This window comes from Dinoponera quadriceps, unplaced genomic scaffold (assembly GCF_001313825.1).
Source record: "Dinoponera quadriceps isolate SergipeBrazil2010 unplaced genomic scaffold, ASM131382v1 scaffold153, whole genome shotgun sequence".
Lineage (NCBI taxonomy): Eukaryota > Metazoa > Arthropoda > Insecta > Hymenoptera > Formicidae > Dinoponera > Dinoponera quadriceps.
Genome location: NW_014554275.1, coordinates 1,734 through 23,711, shown reverse-complemented (window position 1 = coordinate 23,711; position 21,978 = coordinate 1,734). Strand labels below are relative to the sequence as shown.

The 21,978-nt window shown below is 41.5% G+C and overlaps 2 protein-coding genes across 5 annotated transcripts; both read left to right on the top strand.

The window, feature by feature from the left end:
- Window positions 1-965: 965 nt before the first annotated feature.
- On the top strand, window positions 966-7,227 carry LOC106741631 (gonadotropin-releasing hormone II receptor). Of its 4 annotated transcripts, XM_014613834.1 has the most exons (8): window positions 966-2,071; window positions 2,530-2,678; window positions 2,886-2,991; window positions 3,084-3,282; window positions 4,009-4,132; window positions 4,449-4,581; window positions 5,850-6,012; window positions 6,200-7,227. In XM_014613834.1, exons 1-8 carry the CDS (start codon window positions 1,844-1,846, stop codon window positions 6,310-6,312), a joined length of 1,215 nt encoding a protein of 404 aa, XP_014469320.1. In that variant the 5' UTR covers window positions 966-1,843; the 3' UTR covers window positions 6,313-7,227. The 4 variants fall into 4 exon arrangements, with proteins under 4 accessions (XP_014469320.1, XP_014469329.1, XP_014469337.1 ...); XM_014613843.1 differs by lacking the exons at window positions 5,850-6,012; window positions 6,200-7,227 and adding an exon at window positions 5,058-5,154 and having other exon boundaries at window positions 968-2,071; XM_014613851.1 differs by lacking the exon at window positions 5,850-6,012 and having other exon boundaries at window positions 969-2,071.
- A 2,477-nt stretch (window positions 7,228-9,704) lies between these two features.
- LOC106741866 (cartilage oligomeric matrix protein) lies at window positions 9,705-21,958 on the top strand. Its single transcript, XM_014614270.1, has 15 exons — window positions 9,705-10,016; window positions 10,683-10,856; window positions 10,967-11,193; window positions 12,558-13,407; window positions 13,487-13,572; window positions 13,963-14,026; window positions 15,246-15,465; window positions 15,545-15,673; window positions 17,630-17,906; window positions 18,002-18,154; window positions 19,006-19,378; window positions 19,725-20,078; window positions 20,218-20,445; window positions 20,523-21,032; window positions 21,374-21,958. The coding sequence occupies exons 1-15, from the start codon at window positions 9,941-9,943 to the stop codon at window positions 21,493-21,495; spliced, it is 3,843 nt and encodes a 1,280-aa protein (XP_014469756.1). The 5' UTR covers window positions 9,705-9,940; the 3' UTR covers window positions 21,496-21,958.
- Window positions 21,959-21,978: the final 20 nt, after the last annotated feature.

Sequence of the window (21,978 nt, the reverse complement as noted above, 5' to 3'; positions counted from 1 at the left end):
ATTTTAACGTTAAGATTCGCGCGTGACAGCGAGAGAGAGAGAGAGAGAGAGAGAGAGAGAGAAAGAGAGAGAGAGAGAGATAGGAGGCTCACTAATCTCGCTCGTTTTTTCCTTCGCTTCTTCGTCTTCGTTTCAGCACCGACGAAAACAGCGAGTGGACTTGGGTCGAACTTGGGTCGATCCGTCGCGCGAAAATACCAAAAGACCACCGGCTAATTCGAGCCTCAGCACACCTACGGCTCCGCTTCTCGGACCTGCGCTGAATGAACGGGCTTCGTCGGCAGGTCGTCGGCAGGAAGTGAAGTAAACCGAATCAGTATTGTGATACATCCTGCGCGACGAGGGTGGCTCGTCGCGTCGACGGTGCGCATACGGACGGGACAACTGCGGAGAGATCGCGATCGACGGGGATGATGTCGCTTTGAAATACACTTCGTACTCGGGTACCTCGTGCGGCCAATGTACGGTGCACTCGCGGCCATCCTCAATTTGAAAATCGCAACTTGACCCCTCAGCTCGATTTTTAAGGTAGTTGATCCGTAGAGTGCCGGGTTTTCAATGTATCAAGGAGCCCCTTCATAAATTTATTATTTACTGAAAGAAAAACATTCCTATGAATTTGATTTAAGTGACTGAGTAATGAATATTATTTTGCAGCGAAATTAAAACAAATATATGCACAATACTATAAACACGGAAATATTATTTGCTTTCTTCTTATTGATGCTTTATTTATAGGTCAGTTGAGCTTATAAAAGTGCACACATAATAGGAATATGGTATATGAATATTTAAATATGTGTATATATGTACATATATCACAGGTGTTACTGTAAATTATAAATTTCATATGGCTATATTTTCAAAATAAAATGGTCAATAAATCTGAAATTTTTGTATAATATTTCTATATTAGCTCTTAATATCAGAGTATTTTTTATTAAAGTTCTAAATGTGGTTTAGAAGGGATTAAAAATAGAAATTAAAAATAGGACATTAATCTCAAGAAACACGTATAAAAAGTGTCCACCTTCTCTTGCGAATATCTAAGTTTCTGGTCAATCGTTTTCTAACTTTACATAGACGTGCATATAGTATTTCCACCAGGACGCAGATAAAATTGAAAAAAAATTCACATTATAAAATTAAAATTAAAAGAATTCCTAAAAAAATGGTTTAACGGATCAACTACTTTAACATAATACGTAAGATGAAGCGTTACGGAAAAAAACTGCGAAGATTTTCTTCTCTGAGATAATATATTTGGGCTCTTAGTAGTCTGGGGAATTCTTAAAATGATTTTTTAATTTAATTCTAAATTAATTCATATGCTTTTATTTACGTGAGGCTGAGTCTCAAATAGCAGCGGTATTTCGACGGAATGCGGCAATCTTTTGAGAATGCGACATGATTTAGAATACCGAAATAAAGGCGAAATCCAAAGCGCCATGATCTGATAAACGCTTGTCGTAGTGATGACGTATCTCTCTGTCTCTCTCTTTCTCTCTTCCTGAGAATTGTTGCGTCTATCGCTGGAACGCCTTGCGAACAGAGCAGATGCACTGTCTCCCAGTTTATTGTTTCCCAAACTCGCTGAGCTAAAAGTGAGCAATTGCGAGGTGTCCTGAGTGAATTCGCACTATGCTCCCGGATATGTAAATCCTCGATCGTAATTTCCTCTCGCTCGGGTCATCCTTCAAACTTGAGCGAGCAAAAAGAATGTTTAAGCAACCTGAAAATCTCAAGCTGTAAATATAGACCTTGCTCGAAAACAAAAAGAACATCCTTTCGCAAGAACGAACACGACAGTTTCAGATGAAGTAATAATCCGACCATTGACGACATGGAGGAAACATTGCGATTAAACGAAACCAGGTGCAACGACACCGAGATGCCGATCGACATGCGCTTCAACGACGGCCACTTGATAAAAATAATCACTTATAGCGTCTTAATGGTGATATCGGCGATTGGAAATATTGCCGTGCTAATAATGACTATAATACGAAAACGGAAGTCCAAGTCCCGGATAAACACCTTGGTGATGCATTTGGCGATGGCTGACCTCTTCGTAAGTGCTGACCATCCGACATTATCAACAGAAAGTACATAACGATAATAATTAAAATAAATAATAATAAATAAGCTAAATGATTAAAAAATAATGGCACTGTTTGGATTTATCCAAAAAAGAATATCTTTTAATTGGGCTTATAAGAGTACTAAGCATGGATGTCCTGGTGCGATTTTAACATTAAAATAGTTAATATTGATATTATTTGTGGGACGATACTTGTTTAGTCCGCCCGGCAGCTAGAGAGATCCGTGTTTGATTCTTGATGAAGACAGTAGTTTTCATAATATTTACTGTAAAGGAAATCAAAAATTCAAGTCTCTACATTGCAACCATTCATGAATGAAAGATATTGCTAACGGATGGTTGAAGGTGGACGATACAAGTTCACAGTCATTTGTTCAAACTAATAAGTTAAGTAAAATGTACAAACGGACCTGATCTTTTTTTTTCAGGTGACGTTTTTGATGATGCCCTTCGAAATTGGATGGTCGATAACAGTGTCGTGGGAGGCGGGGGATGCGATGTGCCGTATAATGTCTTTTTTTAGGGTATTCGGCCTATATCTATCATCTTTCGTAATTGTCTGCATAAGTATAGACAGGTCAGTGTAATGGTACTTTAATGAACGATGGGCAGTTCCTAGAACCTTCCCACGTGCATACGCCGCTATACATTGATTAGTGACCCAATATCGGACAGAAATGAAGCACTGCTCAGTATAGTTTGCTATTGTGCGAGGCTTTTCTTTCGATCTATTTGAGAAGTCTTTTGGAATTTGTCGGCACTGAAGCCCGCGATTGTATTTTAGATATTATGCGGTAATGCGACCGCTGCAGATATTGGACGTTCACAGAAGAGGGAAGATAACTCTGATTTTCGCGTGGGTGGGCTCCGTATTGTGTTCCTTGCCGCAGGTTAGCTCGTTAACTCGTTCGTAATTTCCCGCATTCACGGTTCTGCAACTACGTCGTACTAATGTTTATTTCGCGCTTAATTTCCAATGCAGATGCTGGTGTTCCATGTCGAGGCGCATCCGAAACACACTTGTTTCATACAATGTATAACATTCAATACCTTCCCGTCGCACATGCACGAGCTCTCGTACTCTTTGTTCGTGATGACGGCAATGTTCTGGTTCCCTCTGATCGTGATATTCTACACCTACACCAGCATATTCGTGGAGATCTGTCGTAGGTCCAAAGAAGGTGCGGTCAATGCGATGCTGTAAAAACTACACATTGAGAGAGAAAGTATCTTAAAAAAAAGTGTCTATTCGATGATACTATAATTTACTTATACTAATAATGTAGTTTAAAAAATTGAGTTTTTTCATTCTTCCGCTGATTTTTTCGGTTTTTTCTCAAGAATAGGAAAATTCGTTCTGAAAAATTCATGGAAAATTTAACTTCGCTTAACTTCAATTGAATGCACGCAATTATCTTCTTTACGGTAAGAAGTAAATGTGGCAAGTTTCAACCGAACACACGTGAATTTTTCTGAACGAATTTTTCTACCCTTGGAAAAAAACCGAAAAAATCAGCAGAAAAATGGAAAAACCCCTGTTTTTTCGAGTCTTGACAACTATAACCAATATATATATTTCAACGCAGAGAATAAATTTTTTAAAATGAGAAAATATATACATTTTCTTAAATCAGTATCTTTGTGTGAAAGCAACTATTTATTCTATTTAAAAATAAAGGAATTTTGAGATTTAAGTAAATATGTTGTATAGTATCCGCCGAATAAATATTTTTAGACATTTTATCTCTTAGTGTATAAGAACGCTCAGGATTATTTGAAAATTTATTGCAAACTTTTGTTATCCTTCATTATATTGAGATGAAGACACATTTATCATTATGCTCTTAAACGCTCGTCTGCAAATCAGGGGTGAAACGGCCGATACATTAAATGAGCATTTCTTACAGACAGAATACGTCGCTCATCGATCGGCTTCCTCAGTCGAGCGCGGGTGCGCACTTTAAAAATGACGATAACCATTATCGCCGTTTTCATTATCTGCTGGAGTCCTTACTACGTAATAAGCGTCTGGTGAGTACTGTTAATTCCACCAGGCTCTTTTAATTAAGAATCACTAATTACTCACTACGCGATACTACGAGAGTCGGGCAAGTACGACGATGTCTTAACGCACGCGTTGCGAAACAACGCGCGGTGATCGTTGAATATGGGCTAATAATGCGCACGACGAAACAAATATCTCCGATACACGCGGTCGACACGGGTCTCGTGTGTGAATCACGTCTTGTTAGGAAAGAAAGGAATGATAAAACCGAATAACAATAATATGCCGGATCGAATTGAACTTCGAACTATATGAGCATAATCGTCGAACGCGTGCAAACAGGTACTGGATCGATCGGTCGTCAGCTCGGCAAGTTGACTTGCGCCTTCAGAAAGCGCTCTTTTTATTCGCGTGCACGAACTCCTGCATGAACCCGATCATCTACGGCATCTTCAATATACGCCAGAGGAGCCAGGTGAGTAAAAAAATAAAAAATTCTTTTCGCTGGACAGATGGACAGCCTCGCGCATTGCTTGTCGATTCGTGAATCCTTAACGAAGCTGCTCGCCGAAAGCGCACCGTCAATTTTATGCTTTGTTTCACCAGCCAATAAAAGTTGCTCAATTTTTTTCAAGCGGCACCATTACAACGGACATCATTATAGATAATGCCGCGTGTCGATCTCGCGGCAAACGTTAATATCGATAAAATAAAGGACTGGCCTGAGCGTGAAATAGAACTCGGGCCGAGGCAAACTCGTGTAATTGTCGTGTTAATTCGATTATTCGCGCTCGATCTATCGTTCACGCGCGTCCCCCTACTTGATCCGCGTGATAATTGCAATAGATATTTTCGCCTCGCTACGAGGAACAAGAGTGAAAACGAGTCATTTACGTGAAGAAAGAAAGAAGCAGGAACCTTTACATTTTGTTTGTTGCGCTTTGTTTTAAGGTAGTTGGCCCGCAGAGAGGCCGGATTTTCAGTGGCGATATTAAGGAGTCCCTACATAAATTTATTATTTACTGAAAAAATATTTTCCTATAACTTACATTAACTATTTAAATAATAAATGTTAATTTTGTGTGTGTGTGTGTGTGTGTGTGTGTGTGTGTGTGAGCGGAATTAAGAATAATATAAAATATATTTATACATATAAATATCACAAACACGAAGATATATTATTTACTTTTTATTTTTTTATCGATGCTTTATCTATATATCAGCTGAACCACTAGATAAACACATAATAGAAAGTGGTATATAAATATTCAAAGATGTGTTTATATGTACATATATTGCAATAAATAATAATAAATCTCCTATGACTGTATTTTCGAAATAAAATGGTCAATAATTCTGAAATTTTTGTACAATGTCTCTATATTAGTTCTTAATATTATAGTAGTTTTTCGTAAAAATTCTAAATGTAGTTTAGAAGAAATTAAAAATAGAAGCTGAAAATACGATATTAACCTCAAGGAATACGTATAAAAAGTGCTATTTTTAGTGGCTAATCTCAACTTCCAAATGGCCAATGTTTTTTTTAACTTTACAGATGGTATTTACATCAATATGCAGCTAAGATTTCAAAGGATTTCACAAAAAATGGTTTGACGGGCCAGCTACCTTAAGCAATGCCATCAAAAGTCTCGACATATTTTCACTCGGCGCACGATCGTTTCTCTTTTCTACCGACAAGAGAGTTGGAGCTAACTAACACTTGATGTCGCCTTATATTTGCAGACAAATCTTCAATCCTATCCTCCCTTGATGCCCATCAATGCCACCGTAGAACTTCCGATAGTCGCGTACGCCAGAGATTCCATCTTCACCGTTTTCTTAATAGTTTTGCCGATTCTCTTTAACTCCCCGACTTCGCTTAACAGACGCTCGTCGCATGATCACGGTAACTATGGGCTCTTCACGTCAATTAATAACTCGACGCACATTGTCAACCGCACGAGTTGTCACGCTTGGGTCGATTGGGTCTCCGGTATCGCATATCTTCTGCCTCCCCTGCTGCGAAATCACCGAATTCCTCCGTGTGCGAGCTCCCTCCTCCTCCTCCTCTCACGCATATTTCTCCGTTTCAGGCGCCGGAGCGAGCAGCCACCATCGAGACCCGAATCACGCCGCTGTCCTTGTCGATCAGACTTCTCGATTGACGATGAACACGACGTTCGCCAGGTCGAACGGATGCATTTAGACGAGCGAGCCAACCGTGCCGAGATGCAGACGCGACACCTCGTATCCGTATTTTTCTCGCGCCCTTTCCTCCTCATATGATAATTGCGTGATCGATTCGTATGCATTAAGTTACATTACACAACAACCGTGCCCTTGCAGATACGAGGTTCCACCGTTCAAATGCAATTCTGTGCGGCGCACAAGGTCAATTGAAAAGTTCCTTGCTTTATTCTGACATAAGACGTCAGACGATAATGTTACGAGTGATTGTAGTGCTGATAAAGTGGCTATGATCATGGTCGCGAGCCACGTCGGCTGACGGCGGAAAGAAGAAGACGATTCTCCCGGAAATTCGCGAAGTTCGGCTGGAGAGACGCGCGGCGCGACATGTGCATTTTCTTCGATTAACCCTCCTAAGTCGATTTTTTATCTGAAAGTGACGCCAATTTTTAAGATGAAAATTATTTATTGTGATAAATGTAAATAAAGCAGTCGAAAGGTATATATATACGGACAATTAGCGTTAAGCGATCGGGGCGATCGAGGCTCATTCGAGGGCGGAGATGTTTCCGGACCAAAATCGAAATCGCGTCTGTCATGCTAATGCAAGTCCAAAGACAAATGTGCAGTTCCGTCGCGCGTTCTCTTTGCCATAACTTCGTGCAACTCTGCGACATGATTGTACAAATAAGTTACATAAGCTATTTATATACTATGTATACACCGCTTATATTTTATAGTCGTATCTCTCGAAAAGACCAAGATACTGGGGAAAAAAGACCCTCGCGTTCTCCCGTCTCGCCTGTATTACGTAGAATTCTTATCGTTGATCAATTTCGTATACGTAATCGACGTTCGCAGGACCGATCTTCATGTTTCTATAACTATATATTTTCTGTACATAAATAATAAAACGATACGTATCGGTTCACAACTGTGTGTGACAACCATCGCTATTATTACCGGTGCGATCGAGCAGCGAACGAATAACGTAATAACGCATTTTGGTACGAAGGAGGAAAATCGTCGTCATCGCGAGCGTTCTTTCCAGAATTAGCAACGTTTGTGTGGTGTGCCAACTCAGACTTAATTCATCTTCAATTGAGCGAAATCTGCGTGACGCCGGGTGTACCGAATCTGTTACACACGTACAACGAACTTGTTATACACATGAGTTAAACTCGGCATACGGTGTCTTCGTAATGTCGCTTAAGATGGAAAATGGATCGTACGATCCAGAGACCTGGTTCGCTATTTATAGTCTTATATTAAAAACTGTCTTTTCATCTTCAGACCTTTCGTAGAGAGATGAGCCGTACAGCATCTGAGGATGGAATTCAAGACGGTCTTGAATATAAGACCCGGCTACGGCCCTAGCACCCTGACATAGCTGGAACGTAGTTAACGACGAGGTCGAGATGTTGGCGGGAGACGAAATGGAGCCTTTCGTTACGCGCGTTCGCAACGCGTACGGCAACGTGGTACAGCAACGTGCACGAGAAATGCGGGCACTTGATGTAATCGTGGCCGAGGGAACACGCGTTGACTCGTCGTCTCAGCGTGACAGGTCGACTTACGAACGTTACGCGGTATCCACCACGCGAAATCCATTTCTTCGCATCGCCGGCGATTAATGAAAATAACGAACGCTATCGGCGATGGCGGAGGCCCCCATCGTCTCTGACTTCTTCCATATTTCCTTCTTCATTCCTCAAGACACGTCGTACATTATCATAAAGGAAACTAGGCCTCGTACGACTTCGAAACTGGTGTGGATGTGTAGGTGGACCACTTCCCACACATGCGTAACCGGCACACCGGCGACATTGTTACATACTTGTTGCAAGGCATATCGCATCGCCGTTATCCGCGAGACTCTGATGAGCCGCCGACTCAATCGGCGAGCCTCTCGACGAAGGATTGTCAAATAAATGGGTGGACGTGGAACGGAGTTGGGCGAACAGGAAAGCCGCTATTTATAGAGCTTCCTCGTTTATTCCTCGCCCGCGTCCTGACGACAGTTTTACGCACCGAGATAACGCAGAGCGCCGATGCGCGGATGAGTGTACTTCGCGCTAATCGATTCTTCTCTGAGATATTTCTTGTGTCACCGTAGAAGGAAGCGATTAATTTATATTGGTGCCGCACTTGCGACGCGCCTTCCCGGCTATGATTATTCCGTATCGCGTGGGCGACGCCATTACAGAACGCCGAGTAGTAATGTGTAAAGCTCGACGTGCAACTTTACGTTTATACGGCAGCCTAAAATCTGATTGGCAGCACTCGTAATTTACGTTTGCGTGACCGGCATAAAACTGACGTGATGACGTCTCGATAGTCTGCAGCTACTAATGTTACATGTCGTACTATATAGTTGTAGCATTACTGAGATGTCCATTAATATTGATTTCATTAACATATCTCACAATGCTCTCAAGAACTGGACTTATTAGATTCTTTTTTAGATATATACTTCTAATTTTTATTTTGAATACTCTTTATTCAATTATTATTGTATTGTATTTTCATTTTTTTTCTTTGTATGTGGTGTAGCAAGTGCATTTAATTATATATTTTTTGTATTTTTGCCTATTTCTCGTTTACTTATATATATATATATAAGTACGACATTTATATGACATGTAACATTGATGGCACCAGCGGAAACTTAAACCGGTTCTATGCTGTTTTATGTGGATTACACATGTGGAAGTCACTAAATCGGTAAACGTAATCAATGCATTGGAAAAAGGAATTCGCTGTCCATATAATACAACTAAATTTTAGTTATCAGGATTTCAGTTACAACTGAAATTTAGTTACCAAACCTAGTTTTTAATTGTGGGGGCTAAAAATTGGGTACAGCGACAAAAAAAAATAACGCGCGCGCACGCGAGGATTTCAGGATTTCAGTTACAACTGAAATTTAGTTACCAAACCTAGTTTTTAATTGTGGGGGCTAAAAATTGGGTACAGCGACAAAAAAAAATAATTAAATGAAATTAACTAAATTTAAGTTATATTATTATTATTATTTCAACTGATTTTTAGCTGTGGGAGCTTATTTCTTTTTCGGTGTGATTTTACATTCCAACCGGACAAAACGACAGTAAAACAGCTCATCTCGCCGTCCATTTCCGTTTGTTTACCATCGACTCCTCATCTCGAATCGAATTGCCGCTGGTTTTCCTTCAGATAAGTGTCCTGCTCGCAAGTTCTGCTTCGTTCTTCGCCCTCTTCTGACATTTCTGAAGGATGCGACGCGCAACGCGCGACCAGATCAATTCGCCGCGATAAGGTTCTGATTCGCCGATATTTTTCTCCGCTCGCTCGTTCGCACATCGACAGGTAGTGTCACGCACGAAATCTCACTCGTAAAGCCGTCGTGGGCGACGTATAAAGTCGCGGGCGACTCGCGTCCGCGCTTCAGTCGACGCACGCAGGGCGAAGCGTGTATTCTCGCGTGCGCGCGCGTCCGTCGTAAATCGTAATCCGTCGGAATCCTCCGCGAGAGGAACGTCGAGGGGAGCGCGTTCTTCGAAACGGACTACTCGAGGACGCTCTTCACTTCCGCTTCGGATCCGCTTCTTTTTGTACAGTGTTCGATTATTCAGGCGGACTACAGGTTCGCAGGTACGCGAGTCAGGATGCGAGTCCTGACGGTGCTGATCCTAGGATTGCTCGTCGTCTACGCCGTTGACGGCGCCGTTGTACCGGACGAAGGTAAGTCTAGGTTGTGTCTTCCGTGAAAACTCGATGCTTCGCTCGCATTTCACGTCGATTGTGAGAAAATAGGGGGGTTCACGGAAAATTTGCATCCAATTTGATTTTCACGCGACGAGATTTGGCTCGAATTTAATTAGCGCACAGTTTATTACAATTTTGTTCGTGAATTCAATTAAATTTAACTTGAAGCGCTAACATACGCGCTACACTGAAAATCTCCCATTTTGTTTAGACTCAAACCAAATTTTGTTTTACGGGGGTAATAACCTGTAAAATTGTTCTTTTGTCTTAATTCTTATTTGGATATAGGCAAACAAATGTTTTGGTTGTGAAAACCAAAATTTGGTTCTCCGAACCAAAGATTTTGCTCTCTGAACCAAACCTTTTCCATTTTCGTTTCGGAGAAACAAACTTTGGTCCTCACCTCCACCAAAACATTAATTTGCCCATATCCAAGAATTTTGTTTGAGTTAATTAAATGGGTTTCTCAGTGTGGAAGCGTCCCGTTCTTGGTGTAAGACTCGACAAGAAAGCCGGTAGTTACGTGAGATCGGCGAACGAGGATTCGTTCTCACGGTCACTCCCATTTACACCGTGTTACAACGTTTACACACCAACCCGCCGCCGCCTCTCTCCTCATTACAACCTGTCGATTCCCGACAGGTCTTAAGAAGGACCTGCAGGATGTGTGGCAGGAAGATGACTTCGTGATTGCGCTGTCTCACATCAAGATCAAGAAGAGGCAGTCTGGCAGCGCGATCGAGACCCTCCTAGCTGTCAAGTATGGAGAGTCGAAGAGCAAGATGGTGCTGATACTCGATCGGCGAACGAAACGCGGTGAGCCGACGAATCTTTTTCCCCCGGGCCACCTCCGGGAAGATCTTCCTCGACTGGGGCGAATTAGCCAGAATTTTCTCGAAGCAACGCGTTAACGTTTCTCATTCCAGTTATACTCGAGAGCCTCGACGAGAGTGGTCGACGTAGCGCTAGCCACCTTAAGGTGGACAGTCTCGCGGTGAATGCGCCGTTAAAGAGTCTGATCATCCTACTGCATCAAGGCCATCCGAATCCCCGCGTAGACGTATACGTTGATTGTATCTATCAGGGCTCTATACCGCTCAAGAGGACCTTCCGTGACATCGTCGAGAACGAGGAGAATCCGTACGTGGAAGTGGTGAGTCCTCGTTGAGATCCTGACGAATACGTAACACGACATATTGAAAATTCCTCCCTCGATTCTCTTCTAACTTGACTCGTGATTTTCCGCTCTCGTCGCTGTCTTCTACGACTCGCGCTCCGCGGTTTCTTTCTTATTTACGTGCCGTCCATGACGTCCGCGAACGTGGGACGACGTCTTCCCAAATATGGTTGACGAGACCTAAGCTAGTTGCTTCTGTATCGCGTGCACCTGGCTGACTTGCCCAACTCGACCGATCCCTGATGAATGCTCCGACGAATTGAATTCGTTTCAATGAATTATTCCCGCCCTGTTTCTCCTGCGGGAGCTATTACGAGCGCATTCCGACCTTGTGCAACGTCGCTCCGCGATTATTCTCAATTTTTGCCGGCTCGAACGACTACGTGCTCTGAAATATGAATTTGGTTCGATCTAGCCGATAATGGACAGCCGAACGTTTCGTTTTTTCCAATTAAAACGCGTTTGCTTGTCCATTGCCAGGTAGATCCAACCAAACTCTTTTTTCAATGTGAAGCGCTTTATTCTTTTGCTGAAATAACAAGACACCTACACAGCAAAAAATTTTGTATTAATTTAACACAAAGTGAATATGTTGAAAAGTAACAAATATATAAAAAATGAACACAAAATTAACATCTAACGCAAAATTAATATCTATAATATGTTAATATCGACACATAAACGAATTGTAAAAGTGTGTTATTTTAATACTTACATATATTGAATCTCGACTCAACACAAAATATTGAGATAACATAAACAATATGTTAAATTAACACACGGATATGTTAAAAAATTTAACACAAATTTTAACAAAAACCGATTATAATCTTGTTCTTCAATTGTGTTTTTAACACAAGTGCAAAATGTTTTTTTACTGTGTGTATAATAGTTATTATAGGATAACAGTTATTGTGATTCTGATAGAAACAAACAGCTTGATAATGTTAACCCTTTGCACTTCCATGTCGAGTGTGACTCGACATCAGTTTTTATCCCAGGAGCTCCTTTGTCGAGTCTCACTCACTTAATGGTCGCTTTGTCTTACTCGAGAGAACTTACTCAATTAGTGCAATATTATATTATATTATTAGTACAATATTATAGCAATATAGCATAAGACCTCTCAGTACAAATACTGTAAGTACTCGTTTTATATGATTTTGAAATATAATTCGGAGTGCAAAGGGTTAAAGCTGTAATTATATGTACATTCGCGCGCATTTCTGTTTCATCTTGTTGATTTAATGGACAATTCTTTAATTGAAAATTAAAATTTGTCTTCTCTTTGCAGTAAAAATATCGACTCGGTAAAAAATCGCCTCGAAATCTTCTTTTAGTTTCGAGAACGAAAAAGTCAGGCGAAAGTGTACAGGACCTCGAGCATCACCGAGGTGTTGAGGAAGGAGGAATGTCCCGACAAACTAGTTGACATGATCATCCCGTCGATACTCGAGACCGACTTATTTCCCGGCCACACGAAGATTCGACCCCTGTCTCGACCAATTCTCGGTTCCACTTCCGACGAGGAGGAGACGATCGAAGAGCCTGACACGTCGGACCCAGACCGCAGTAACCTGGAATCATTCGTCAGCAATAACCGGCCCAATCGTCATCGACCGGGTCACAGGGAGCCCTCCGACAAGAAGAAGGCTCACGGTTCTCCAGGACACGGGGATCCCGATGACGGTTATCCCAACTCGCACCGTCCTGATCGCGACCACAAGCGTGCCGACAAGACCTCGCCCAATAACGTTTTCAATTTGAAGCCCGACGAATTGGACGAGACAGAGCCGGACGCGGACGATGGATATTACGATCTTGCCAAGCCCGAACGAGTTGAACCGAGAGAATCCGCCGAGTTCAAACGACCATACGAGAAACCGGGTTTGCAGCCCGACAAATCCGGCGAACAAGGACCCTACAAACGACCCGGCGAACAAGGACCCAACAAACGACCCGGCGAACAAGGACCCAACAAACGACCCGGCGAACAAGGACCCTACAAACGACCCGGCGAACAAGGACCCTACAAACGACCCGGCAAATGGAATCCGTTCGACGACGACAAGGATACGGCGTTGGAGCCATACGATCAGACTGATCCCGAGGACGACGACATCCGACCTGGACGCAAGCCGAGGGTATCCAGAAGAGGCGACATTGATATCCAAAGTCTGGACGAGAAAAGTGAGTGGGATAAGCGACGATTCGTTGAGTTAATTAAACTTCGTCATTTAGACATGTTTTCACGCCCGGCGTTTTTCAGTTTGCCTGACCGACACCAACATCGTGAAAGCCTTGAACGAGCTGATCAACGCCACCAAGAAGATGTGGCGGGAACAGGAGCAAAATGTGAGTATACGCCAAGCGACTTTTTATCATCGCATTCATGTGCAAATGAGCAATTCTCAGAATCTGAATCTATATCATTTCGCGCGTTAAAAGTATCAGTTCGGAACAAAGTTAATCAAACGATAAGTCCTGCATAATAAACTGATAACAGATTTGGAAATTTTCCTCGGGAGTAGAATGTGATAAATATGACAGATGTACGTCATGTTTGTCCTGATTGCAGAAAGAAAGTTTTCCATTTTTTCGGGCGTAAGATCGAAGATGTGAGAACTTGTGACACTCGCGTATCGCGAGACGTTTCCACGAAGAGAGAGAGAGAGAGAGAGAGAGAGAGAGAGACACGCGTGCGACTCGAAAAATCCGCAGCTCATCGGCTGTTATTTTTTACAGACACTGGAAATCCAGCAACTTCGTCGTTTGATCGAAAACTGCGCGGCGTGTCGTGCACCCCTCGGTGAGTGACGTATTGAAAGGACATGTGCTCGAAAATAATAGTTTTCCTTAACATAGAAGTTAGCCAAAGCCACATCATATTTAACGTCGATCGAACGACGACTGTCTGTCGCACCTGCTCTACCGACTTACTTTATCTCACGCGCGTGTTATCCTCCACCTCTCCGTACTATTCTGTACGTGGTAGTTATCAGCGGACAAACAAACCTATTTATATATGCATACGAGTTGTATTAAACAATCTTACAACGTAATAAATGCCTGTTGTTCGAAAAAAATTCGACTTTGTTGTGACTGTTCTTGTTCTCTTGCGTTGCGCAATCGACAGCTTGTACTTTTTGCACATTCGAATATATACATATGAATATATACATTACTTTCAATATGTGAGAACTACCGAGCGCTACTGCGCGATTCGTCTCCCGCAACAATATTTCCGCAACATCGTTCGATGCTAACGTCATTAATTCCTTTGAGCTAATCGCGCAGCTTTCCCCGCAGCAGCAAGTGTGCAATCTTCGATCGTTCTCGCGAAAATGCTTATTTAACATAACTGATGCTTGCATCTTTATATTATTATTACGAGCGGGACATGGATTAAAATCAGAGGCTGATAATAAGATTAGGCTGAACGAAGGCTGCTTTGCACGAGCGCATCATATTTGTTGTTTTATTTCTCGCCGCGTTACTATCTCTACTATCTGCTATCGTAACATATCGAGAATGCCCGCAAAATTCACAACGTCGATTTTCAAGTTAGCACACGCAGATTTCTTTCTTTTAAACACACACACACACACACACACACACACACACACACACACACACACACACACACACACACACACAAAGCAATTAATCTTAAATCAAGAATATACATTTTTATATATAAGCAAAAATATTATTATCTTCTTAGAAGATTTTTAATCTTGATTTAATTGAATTTATATTGATGCAAGTATTACTTGAATTCAATTCAAAAATCTAAGAATTTCATAATATTTTTACTTATATATGAGAATATCTATCCTTGATTTAAGATTATTTTCTTTTTTGTGCACATATATACACACACACATACGTACGCGTATCTCATTTGTACGTGCACACATGACACGCTGGGTCGCTCGAGGATGCGCGTGGGTAACCCGCGTGGGAGACCGAAAAAGCCCTGAAAACATTCAGGCAATTCACTCGTCACGAGCCCGGTAATTCCGCAGTGCAACCGCCGACACGGCCGCCGACGTCCACGTGCGACCATAACTCCCCGTGCTTCCCCGGCGTTGATTGCCGCGATACGTCTAGAGGACCTCAATGCGGCCCGTGTCCACCTGGTTTCACTGGAAACGGACGGGTCTGCACCAAGATCCACATAATCACCTGTATCGACCGGCCGTGCTACCCCGGGGTGCAGTGTTATGATGTCTCCAGCGGTTACAGGTAAAGTCGCATTTCTACGAGATCGACAACAGATCGGAACAGAGATCGATGAAATTTCACGTGTAAATCCTGCTTCCAGATGCGGCGTATGCCCGAGCGGGTACGCGGGCAACGGCGAGAAGTGCGAGAGACGCAGAAACGCGTGTCACTCCCAGCCCTGTCACCCAGAGGTTCAGTGCTACCCTACAGAACATCCACCATATTACAGGTAAATGCGAAACTACTTATTTACCGGGCTTTCTTTGCGTTTAGCCGCGATTGAAGCAAGGTGTTTCTCAATTAGAATACTTTCACCTTAACCCATTTCGGCCCAAATGGCATAATTTTGACGTTCAAGTTTGAATCAATACCCAACAATGAAATCGAGCCAAAAATTTTTTAAAATCACTGTACCCTATGTTTTTGAGGGTGCTCTTTCGAATGGTGATAGTTAGAAATTAAAAAAAATTTGTAAGCATGGAAAAATCGAAAATAAACAAAGAAACGTGTTTTTTCGATCCGATTTTTTGTTAAAAACGATTTTTCGACCTCTGTACATTTTTTATACTTCTCAAACTGGTTTAGATGGTGGAATAATGGTCTAAAATTTGATTTGGTATGGTCAGATGTGCCTTGAAAATTTTTTGGTGAAGCAAAATGGCGACCTAAGTGAGAAATTGTGTTTTTCAACTTGACGAATTTTTTTCTAGAAAACTATATGCTTTGGCGAAAAATTCCTAAGAACAAAAATGTCTTGGAATGAGTCAAGGAACTCTCTCAAAATTTTCCAAAATTTTCTATAACAATTTTTTGATTTTTTGAAAATCCGAAAAATGTACTGCTTCAAACCTTGAGAAAAGAATAACTCAAATATTCCAATGAGTGTGGAACTTTGAATTTTTAATTTTACACTACTAGGCAAGAGAAGTTCATCATTTATATCGTCGATACATAGTTTTTCTCCTTCGTTCCACTCGTACACGTGATCAGGCTCTAGTAATTTCTGCGTTTGAGAGTAATTTTTTAAAACTTTTCTATAACTTATGTTCATTTTGTTTTTATCATTAGAATTAGGGCTTGAAGATTGAACATTCATCTCATCATCNTATATATATATATATTATAAGACAAGTCAGTTGATAATCACATAAGATTAAATATTTGAACGTATTCAATTATATAAATTATAATTTGTTCTTTACAACCATACAAGTAATAGTAGTTAATATGTGTACAGGACTATACTTGAATATTTGCAAAAAATATATAAATATTTATGTATGTATATCAAGCAAAAACTATTGTTTTGGCTAGATTTTAAGACTAGATTTTTTTTCTCGAATTGTATGAACTTTAGCAAAAAATTCCTCAGAACAAAAAAGTCTTAAAATTAGTCAAGGAATCCTCTCAAATTTTTTCAGAATTTTTTGCGGCAGTTTTGGAAAATTGGATTTTCCGGATTTTCAGAAAATCAAAAAATTGTTATAGAAAATTTTGGAAAAATTTGAGAGTGTTCCTTGACTCATTCCAAGACATTTTTGTTCTTAGGCATTTTTCGCCAAAGTCTATAATTTCCTAGAAAAAAATTCGTCAAATTGAAAAACACAATTTCTCATTTAGGCCGCCATTTTGCTTCACCAAAAAATTTTCAAGGCACATCTGACCATACCAAATCAAATTTTAGACCATTATTCCACCATCCAAGCCAGTTTGAGAAGTATAAAAAAATGTACAGAGGTCGAAAAATCGTTTTTAACAAGAAAAATCGGATCGAAAAAACACGTTTCTTTTTTTTATTTTCGATTTTTCCATGCTTAAAAAAGTTTTTTTTTTATTTCTAACTATCACCATTCGAAAGAGCACCCTCAAGAACATAGGATACAGTGATTTAAACAAATTTTTGGCTCGATTTCATTGTTGGGTATTGATTCAAACTTGAACGTCAAAATTATGCCATTTGGGCCGAAACGGGTTAAGGGGACGTCAAGGTTGAGTGACAAACCTGATAAGCGCCGATAACGTAAAGACGATCCTTCAAATGTTGTATTACTTTATAACTTTGCAGAGAGAAATCCGTATTTTTCCGGTAAAATTTTCAACTGTGGCATCTCATTAAGCTAAAGACTCGCTCTTTACAGAATAATATCCTGTGATAAAGCTTTTCTGTTAAATATTAATATGATAGATGTGGTCCTTGCCCGAGAGGATACGTGGGTAACGGCACGACCTGTCTCGACGTGAACGAGTGCGAGATGGCTCACCCGTGCTACCCCGGAGTGCGTTGCATCAATCTCCACCCTGGCTATAGGTGCGACCCGTGCCCAAGGGGTTACCTTGGGTCGTACGTAGAAGGTATCGGCGTCGAAATGGCTCGGAAGCAGAAACAGGTTTGCCGGGACATAAATGAGTGCGAAACTAACAATGGCGGATGCAATCCTTACTCGGAGTGTATCAATACTGAGGTGAGACGTTCGCGAGAAAGTTTCCACTCCGAGTTCAAATACGTCCGAGCGTGCCCGGATGCGCGAGCTTTAAATATTACTCTTGATTCTCGAAGGGATCCTACAGATGCGGTCCATGCAGAAGCGGCTACATCGGTAATCAAACGAGCGGCTGTCATACCAGAAACAACGTCTGCCCAGACTTAATAACGGTCTGCGATGTCAATTCCGATTGCATTCAAGTGTTCGCCCAAGAGTATACTTGTAAAGTAAGTACCACGTGTCTGCACGAGCATGCGCACGCGGACGCGTGTGATACTGAGGAAAAGAAGCGGTTGGATCGAGACAGAATCTCGGCGGCCACCGTCATTCAGAAAAATATTGTGTCTTCTGAACAAACAATTGTGCGTTGGCGTGACGGTACACCGAGAGAAATTATATAATTATTTCTTGCCTTAACTGTATCCTTCCTATGATTTTAACCAAAATAATAGTAACAATATGCATGCACGGTTATTATCACTTATATTATAGCAACATTTACTGGAAAAATGGTTCTCCTGGCTGTAATTTGTTCATTATGATGATTACAGTTACAAATATTTTTTCTCTCTGCATATGTTATATTGATAGTCGCTGACCAAATTGCAATCGTTGAATCAACCATTATAGTGAATGCATAATTTGTTCAAAGGACTAAATGACGTGCTTGAAAAAATTTTGTTGTATTGAACAAAATTTCGATTATACCACTTTATTTTCTCAACTTTGCTGTTCTTTCAGGTCTATTTGACTCGAAATCACTTTTATTTCCCTATTACATTTTTATGTGATTTTATATCATTTGAGTGAGCGTTTTGGCATTTCATGACTTTGTTTCATATCATAAGGACATTAATTTGCAAGTAAGCTATGAAACAGAGTTATAAAATGCCAGATAGAAATTCTCACCACATAGAAATGTAACAGGGAAATAAAGATGATTTCGGGTCGAACAGACCCGAATAGAACAGCGTGATAATCAGTGCTCGATTGAAAGTAGTTCTTGAAATCGCTCTTTCAGCCGCTTCATCTCACTTCTATCTATTATTTGTACCGATTCGATCCGTATCCTTCGTAGTGTCATGTCGGCTGGGCCGGAAACAGCCAGGCTTGCGGCCCCGACACCGATATGGACGGTATTCCCGACAGGAGCCTCAGCTGCCACGATTCTCACTGTCGGGCCGACAACTGTCCGACGACACCCAACAGCGGGCAAGAGGACACCGACGAGGACGGCATAGGCGATGCCTGCGATGAGGATTCCGACAACGACGATGTGCCGGGCGAGATCGACAATTGTCCGTTCATTTATAATCCGGATCAGAGGGACATCGATGGCGACAAGATCGGCGACATGTGCGACAATTGTCCGGTGGTTAATAATCCGAAGCAGTCGGATATCGATGGCGACGGCATTGGCGACGACTGCGACGACGACATGGACGACGACCGTAATTGTTTCACCACCTTAAATAATATATATATATATATATATATATATATAATATTAAGAAGAAAAAAGGAATCTCTCGATTCATCACTTTACGATTATCAATTTATCCGGCTGATTAATTTAATTAATAGCGTTTAAGTTGTAGATCTATAATGCAGTCAGAAAACGATTATTGATAGAAAGTACTTAAGTAAGAAAATTTCTAAAAGAAGTCTTAAAAGAGCCCAAAATATGTCCTATCTTTTTGACAACTTTTAGACATTTTTTAGAAATTTGTTCTGCCTGGATAAAGTTCGTCGACGTCTGTCAACGACATTCTAGTGACTGAGGAGATTGTCCTTTAGGTATCGTGAATCACCAGGACAATTGTCCGAAGGTGAAGAACGCGGATCAAGTCGACACTGACGGCGACAAAATCGGCGATGCCTGTGATAATTGTCGACTCGTGCTGAATTTCGACCAGGCGGATCAGGACGGCGACGGTGTCGGGGATGTTTGCGACAACGACATAGATAAGGATAACGACGGTGTCCAGGACAACTTTGACAACTGTCCCAGCTTGCCGAACCCCGAGCAGAACGACGTTGACCACGATGGTATCGGCGATGAGTGCGACGACGACATCGACAACGACGGTGTGCCGAATGTAATTGACAACTGTCCCTACGTGTACAATCCTGATCAACGCGACATCAATCGTAAGTCGCGTCGTAATCGTAGGTTTCTCCTTTTTGCAAAGAAGGAAACTTAATTCCTGTAACTGAATAGAGACCAAAACGAAAAGTCTCGGTGACAAGAAGTGACGCGCACCGCTTACGTTTTGCATTTCGCACGTAGACGACGGTATCGGCGACGCGTGTTGGAACGACAACGACAACGACACGGTAATCAACATCTACGACAACTGTCCTAACAACAGTCAGATATGGTCGACGGACTTCCGTAAATATAAGACGATCGCTCTCGACCCGATCGGTACTTCGCAGGAAGATCCAGTATGGAGAATTAATCATTACGGCGCGGAGATTCAACAACTCATTAACAGCGACCCTGGCATCGCCATAGGTAAGCTCGTATCACGAACATGATGAGAAAGAGAGAAAGAACCCCCTGTTTCGAATTCTATCTCATTCTCCATGAAGGACCGGACGTATTCAGTGGCGTCGATTACGAAGGCACCTTTTACGTCGACGACGACACTGACGACGATTACGTGGGATTCGTGTTCTCCTACCAGGACAATCGCAGATTCTACGTCGTCGCCTGGAAGCAAAAGGACCAGGTCTACTGGCAGGGCACTCCGTTCCGCGCAATGGCCGATGCCGGGATTACGCTGAGACTTGTCAATTCTGAGACCGGGCCGGGCAAGATGCTTAGAAATAGCCTGTGGCATAACAAGGACACGCCTAAGCAAGTGAAGATTTTATGGAGGGACCCGAAGAAGTACGGCTGGCAAAAGAGGACTTCGTACAGGTGGCATCTGCTCTATAGACCGCAGATCAGCCTGATCAGATTCTGGCTGCACGAAGGCATGCGACTGGTAGCCGACTCCGGAAACATTTACGATTCGACCTACAAGGGCGGCCGACTGGGTGTCTACTGTTTCTCGCAGGAGAAGATCATCTGGTCCGATTTGCTGTACAAATGCACAGGCAAGTGAAACGAGCAACCTCGTTAAGTTGCTTTTGCAAAACGATTAAGTATGTGAGAGCGACTTGAAAATGTTCATTCATTATGATTGAAATTCGTATAGTACACTTTATCTGAGAGACATCCATGCGAACGTCATTAGGGTATAGCACGTTCTCTGGACGTCTTCAGGAGGTAAAAATTGAAAAAATATATATTTTTTCAATTATTATTTGAAGATCGCTGCAAACTTCAACCACATTTCCCTTTCTATTTTTGGTGTACGAGTGGGATTATTGTCAGAAATACAATATGAATTATTGTGAAAATACCAAATAGACACATGTTTTTATACAATTTTCAGAAACCGTGCCACAATCTGTATGGAACGAGTTACCGTCTCACCTGCAGGCGCAGATCCAGGTGAGTGCCAGCAGCTTTGGGCATCCGCAGATAGCACAACAGAGAATGGACGACTATTACTGAAAATCGTTTTCGGCGATCTATTTACGGCATGATAAGAAGAGAACGAGGAAGGGAGTTTAAGTTTTTCTATCTGTAATCCTCTTGCAAGAGTATCGAGAGCCGATTTGCAACCGGTTTAAAGCCGCTACAATCGATTACACCGAAGTAGCGCGCTCGAGCAGCACATTTAAATAAAATTGAAGCTCCGCTAATTCGAAACTATAAAAAAACTTTTGTACATTTTTTTGATAGATTATGTTGATTCTGTAAGAGACATTTAATATTCCAAACGGCGCTCGGATATATTTTTTCTCGTTAACTTATTAATCAATTTCTATTCTATCGGAAATAATTATCCGAACATTATTATCACGGTCTCAGTGTTATTTTAAACCAAACGTACTTACTTTGCGCGGATATTGAAACGAGTGTATAATCACGAAATATCTCAATTAATATATACGTTAATATATACGTTAATATATACGTTAATATATATATATA